The sequence below is a fragment of the Corvus brachyrhynchos genome, unplaced genomic scaffold, assembly GCF_000691975.1.
Source record: "Corvus brachyrhynchos isolate BGI_N302 unplaced genomic scaffold, ASM69197v1 scaffold5, whole genome shotgun sequence".
NCBI classification, from domain to species: Eukaryota; Metazoa; Chordata; class Aves; order Passeriformes; family Corvidae; genus Corvus; species Corvus brachyrhynchos.
Window position 1 is genome coordinate 9,570,307 of NW_008238321.1, and position 5,863 is coordinate 9,576,169.

The following is a 5,863-nucleotide window of genomic DNA, read 5'->3' on the forward strand; positions in this document are numbered from 1 at the left end:
AAAGAGTGCTAGCTGTTGTTGCTGTGCGTGTCAAACTGCTAAGGGATGGCTTTTCATGAATAAAATTATTTTTGAAGCTGGGCTTTGGATTTGTACTTCAGCTCTTAGCTCTTGACTAGTTGCTTACTAAGGTTTCTGCATTCGAGGAGCTCCTGAGGTGCTTATGGCTTGTGTTCGTCTTACACTGCAGATAAAAAGAGGAAAACTTATCACTCTTGGGTTTTCAGTTTTAATATTTGTGAAGAATGATCTAACCTCTTTAGAGATAATTGTGAAGCTGGGCTTTGGATTTGTACTTCAGCTCTTAGCTCTTGACTAGTTGCTTACTAAGGTTTCTGCATTCGAGGAGCTCCTGAGGTGCTTATGGCTTGTGTTCGTCTTACACTGCAGATAAAAAGAGGAAAACTTATCACTCTTGGGTTTTCAGTTTTAATATTTGTGAAGAATGATCTAACCTCTTTAGAGATAATTGGATTGTGACTAGACAAAAATTTCTTTAGAATTTGTAGCCTTTTGTGCGTACCCTTAGAGTTGTTAACTTTGTTCCGTGAAAATCTGTTTTCTTTTTTATTCCTCTCCCAGATTTCCTTCCTCTGAAATGCGACGCATGTGGGGAAGTCTTCTGTAAAGATCACATCCGTTATGATGACCACAAGTGCAGCTCTGCCTACAAGAAAGTGAGTTCCTGTATGACGTGAATCAGTAATTCACCCTGCAAATTGCTAAGTCATTTGTAAGGGCTGCTCTGAACCTTCATCTGTGGTTTCAATAAAAGTGGATGGGAGAACCACAAGATGCAAGTTAATGATGCATCCAGATTTCAAATATATAGAAACATGACATTTCAGAGGTCACTACTGATAGATTCTGGTTTCTTTCTCTCATAGTACATCTCCTTAGAGAGGAGTGCTTTATATTTTAAATAATGTATTGTGGTCTAAAATTTTCTGCAGTCCAAGTCCTGTAAATTGAAGGACAACAAACATGAAACTACAGAAGAAATAAATAGAACAAGTGGCGCCAAACTTTGATCTCTGGCCTGTACTTGGGCTTTGAGGTATTCAAAGGCTGTAATTCCAGAAAAGCCAAAAGGATATTTAAAGTCAATTTACCAAATATGTTGCTACAAATTGATTTGGCAAAGCATGTCTGCATGATTTTTGGAAATTGATTTGCAGTTACTGTTGTGAAGTGTATCTTTAAAAGCATTAGCAAATGAGACCATGAAACACTTAGGAATATGCTTCTATCACCTATGGGTAAGAGAAGAGGAAAGACAGAAAAATTGGGTTGGACTTGATTATCTTAAAGGTCTATTTCAACCTAAACAATTCTGTAATTCTGTGATTCTGATCTGTGTTGTGTGTTCTTAGAATGTGCAGGTCCCCGTGTGTCCCCTCTGTAACACACCTATCCCAGTGCAGAAGGGAGAAATCCCAGATACTGTGGTTGGAGCACACATAGATAAGGACTGCAAATACAATCCAGCACAGCAAAAGCAGAAGGTAAGAAAACTGCTGCTGAAGTCTAAACTCTCTTCCTAATGCCTGTGAAGCTGGGCCTTCTGGCAGCAGACTGTGTAAAAACTTGCTCTGCTTCATCTTAGCTCTAAGGGCACTTGAACATTTGTGCTTCAACTTGGTCATTGCTCAGAGAAAGCAAACATTGCCAACTTCCTGTCCTCTCTTACTTAGATCTTCACAAACAAATGCTTAAAGCCAGGCTGCAAAAGGAAAGAGATGATGAAGGTGGTTTGTGAACAGTGTGGTGGCAACTTCTGCATCAAACACCGGCATCCTCTGGATCACGACTGCAGAGGGAGCAGCCAGCCCATCTCCAAGGCAGGGTGAGCTGTACTTGTGGTACTTCAGCTCAAGATGAGATTTCAGGGCTGGTATCAGGGGTTGGTGGGGAGCTTGGACAGACAGGGAATTCTGGAAACTACAGGTCATGTCAATAAAATAGCCGTGAGTTCCTCTTTGCATCTCAGGCTGAATTTCTGAAATGTCAGCCTTAATTTCTGAGCCAAGAGAAAAGGCTTATCAAATGCTTTCCTGAATTTTCAAGCTTACCTGTGTCAGTCTCTCCTAATTGAGAATAATCGCTGGCCAACTCAAGCACCCTTTGAGATCTGGCTCCAAATACTAGACTCCTAAAGCTCTGTCCAGCACCTTGAAGTAACCACGAATAATCAATACCCTGACAAGCCAAGTTTAAACTTAATTTTAATAAAAGATCTGTCTCTTGCAGGCAGACATACCTTGACTGTTCTGTGCAGTAGGAGTGTGAGATGTGTGACAGATGCAGATGATTAAACTGGATGGAAGAGTGGAACTACAGAGTGCATGGGTGCTGAGCCTGGTTGTATTTGTTCCTAGATATGCAGCTCTGATGAGAGCCTCTCAGCCCACCTTCAAGTCCCCGGGAGCAATTGGAGTGCCATCTAATGGGAATCGTCAGCACAACAGGTATCAGCGGCACAAGGAGTAAAAGCAAACATTTCTTAAGACTTGGCTGCTGTCCACACGGGCACCAGTGCCACTGTCACACCTCTAACTGCTCTAGAGTTGGTAGCTGACCTGTAAATGCTGTTGGGAGTGCAGCACAGGGGCTCTGACAGCACAGGTAAATCCCTGCTTCTCCACAGTGATTAAAGTGGCCACATAGCCACAAGCATGAGGACACCAAATTGTTGTATTTGCAGCTTGGTCTCCCACCTGCTCAGTGAGTTTGGAAAAGTGGTGTGTCATCAGAATGCTGAGGAAAGCACAGCAGACACCTGAATTAAATTAAATGGCCCAAGCTCTTCCCTGGCATGTTGTAACTCCTTGTGACTGGAAGTTCGAGCTGTGTAACCAGTGCATTTTTGTCTTTCAGGTGCAGATAGTAGAGGCTCTTCACATCTGGATCAAACCTTTATTTTAGAGTTAATCTTTTCTCTCTCTCTTTAAATTTCTATGCAATTAACTTATTTTTGTATCATAATTTTGTGTGCATTCAATAAACTGTTTCCCTTTCCAAGCCAATGTTACTTGTTCCTATATTTGGAATAAGAACTTCAATACTATGAAAAATATTTGATGTAGTAAACTGGGGTATGGTAGTAGGAGGAAGATTACAACTGGTACAAATTACAGCCAGTTTTGCTTAGGTCAGGCCAAGCCTGAACTAGGAATCTCCCAAAATGAGAATCTGAAATACAAGCTAGTGTCATATGTCTCAATCCCTCACATCAATGTGAAGCGAGTTTATATAAGCTTCCTCTTGGTTTCTGAATGTCATTGGAAGAACTTTATTTATAAAGCTATACCCTCTTTTTTTTTTTTTCAGGCCCTGTCTGAAGGCTAGTGCTCACAGAGGCATGTGCAGTATAATTCTTCAACACTGATTGCCTCTTAGACAGAAATCTAGATTTGCAGGGATATATTTTGTGGTTTCAGGCAGAAAAGGAAGCCAGAGAAAGTAGCATTAACTGTGTCTCATGTAATGAGAATAAGGCCAAAACACAGCATTGTTTAGGGAGGCTGCTCTTGCTGTCTTCCTGAAAAGCTTGAACAAGTGCAGTCATAACAGATAATGCTCCATCTATTATCCTGATCACCTCTCCAGGCTCTTTAAAACTGCATGAGTATCCAGCTGCTTAGCTTGAGGCCCGAAATATTATAGGTTGATGAAATGGAAATGTGCTGTTAATGAACAATGCTAATTCCCCAGATGGGATCTAAGTAGGCCTCTCATCCAGCTAATTGTGAGAAAAATGCCAGGGCTTACTGATGGTGTCAGGGGGTCAGGACCTCAATTTCATGTGTCATTGGAGCCATTCCTCTGCATGCTGGGGCTGCTGGGCTGGAGTGCTGGCTTAGGACAAACTGGAGGGTAATTGCAGCCCCTTCAATCCCCTGCAGCTGTGAGTGCCCAGCGCTGCTGAGGTGGGAGGAGGAGCACTTTGCAGAGCAGAGGATGCCGAGTTCCTTGACCTGGGAATAATAATCTTTGGTGATTCTGTAAGAGATGGGAGTGCAGTTAATGCATGTGCTTCGTACAGCCTTGAGGGGTACTGCAGTTGTGCCAAGGCTGTTGTGTCTCTTCTCTTTAAACAGTTTAATCCTTGGAGTTGGAATGCTTCTTAAGGAGGAAATGTGGATTTATGGACCTTCACAAGGACAGCATGTAAACAGTCAATGCCTTGAGTCATAGGCCTTTCCTAAGAAAGGACAGATGTAATTTCTGGCCAGCACAGAACAAGTATCTGTGCTAGCTCATATTAATGTTTGGCCCAGTGTGATTTCTCATGCTAGAGAAGTCTTTTTGGAGAAGATCACAGCTAGTTGGCCAAACCGGACATGTAATATAGGTATGAGTTCCAACGTTCATATAATCTAATTTTTGCAATCATGCAGCCAAGATTGTGATGTGACAGTATTGTAATACTGTGCTTAACCACAGGATGTCACAATAGGATATGCAGTAACACAGTCTTTATTTTAGGAAGTCTAAACATAAGAAATTGTTTTCCCTAGCCACATTGGAGCAAAAGCTTAAATTACAACTTCAGTTTTAGGTACCACCACCCTCTGTTTATCCTCTGTGTGCCAATGCCCTAACTCAGCCATAGCCCATTGCTGTATTTTATATACATTTTAAATCTTTTGTGTATAATTTCTAACTGGTTCCATGTACCCCACCGGTGGTTTGGGAAGGGGATTCCATGGTCACAGCCCAGGGCAGAGAGGCTCTCCCAGCCCAGCAGCAATGGCAGGGGGACCGGAGGGCACCTCAGTGTGGGGAGGAGGTGGAAGAGGAGGAAAGCAGAAGCTACCTCTTCCCATCAATGCCTGCAATGGTACAGGGACTTGTTTGCCAGCACCACCTGCTCCCACATCCAGCATCTCAGCTGCTGCTGGGATCCAAGCAAAGGGAAGCAACAACGCTGTCTCAGGTTGTCCTGAAAAAAATGTGTCATCTATGTGTGTGTTTGTGGCAAAAATTCTGGCCCTTAAATTGCCAAGAGTAGGTGGAAAAGTTTGTGCATGTGGTATTTATAGAAAATGAAAGCATGGAAACCAACTTGCTGCCTGGAAATTGTCCTCGGAGGTGTTTTCTCGTCCTGTCAAACCACACCCTTGGCCTCTTCCCACGCATTCCACCAGAGCCCATAGGGACACGGGTAACGCTGGCTCAGACTTCAGGATCTTTTAGCACCTGGCCTTTAGGATCTGCGGGCTCAAAGGGATCACAGCCGTTGTCCAGAGAGCCACACCTCAGTGCATCAGCAGCGGCCACAGCCCCCACGCCACCCTGCTGTGACCAGCAGCACCCGACTCGTGTGGGGAGCGCCGGGCTGGCTTCCACCGGGTGTCCCACAGTGCGGGGTGGGAGCTGCCAGGCCCCAGGATCCCCGTCAGGCCGTGGGTGGATCCCGTGAGACCCCGGGGATCCCCGTCCGGCCCTGGGTGAACCCAGCCAGGCGCTGGGGGTCCCTACCAGGCCACGGAACGATCACTGCCAGGGCATGGGGGATCGCAGGCAGGGTGCAGGTGGATCCCTGCCACGGTCACGGTGGATCCCGGTGAGGCCCTGGGACGGTCCCGATTTCGGGAATCTCCCAGGCAAAAGGGCGGAGCTGCAGGCGGATCTCGGCGCGGGAAGATGGCGTCACGCGCGCCGCCAGAAGCCGGTAGAGCGTTCCTCGGCACACGTGTTCCTGGTGGGCGCTTTAACTCCCAGCGGGACTCCCTATTGGCCAGCGGGGTGATTGACAGCCCGAGAGCCAACCAGGTGCCTCCATTCTGTCCCCGTAGCCAATGAGAGGCAGGGGGCGGGCGGGGGCGCCAGCGTGGGGCTCAGTTGAATGTGTGAGGGG

General features: G+C 45.7%; 1 protein-coding gene and 1 long non-coding RNA gene across 2 annotated transcripts; one reads left to right on the top strand and one right to left on the bottom strand.

The window, feature by feature from the left end:
- Nucleotides 1–557: 557 nt before the first annotated feature.
- ZFAND2A (zinc finger AN1-type containing 2A) lies at nt 558–3,026 on the top strand (the record flags this gene model as incomplete). Its single annotated transcript, XM_017734298.1, is given in 5 exon segments — nt 558–677; nt 1,374–1,505; nt 1,695–1,846; nt 2,379–2,527; nt 2,530–3,026. Coding segments are annotated over 5 exon segments (609 nt in total), but the record flags the coding sequence as incomplete, so codon positions are not given.
- A 1,437-nt stretch (nt 3,027–4,463) lies between these two features.
- LOC108446739 lies at nt 4,464–5,772 on the bottom strand. The gene is made up of 2 exons (XR_001862035.1): nt 5,069–5,772; nt 4,464–4,945 (listed from the first exon to the last, which is right to left on the bottom strand). It is a non-coding gene; the product is annotated as an uncharacterized LOC108446739 (long non-coding RNA).
- Between the last annotated feature and the right edge of the window lie 91 nt (nt 5,773–5,863).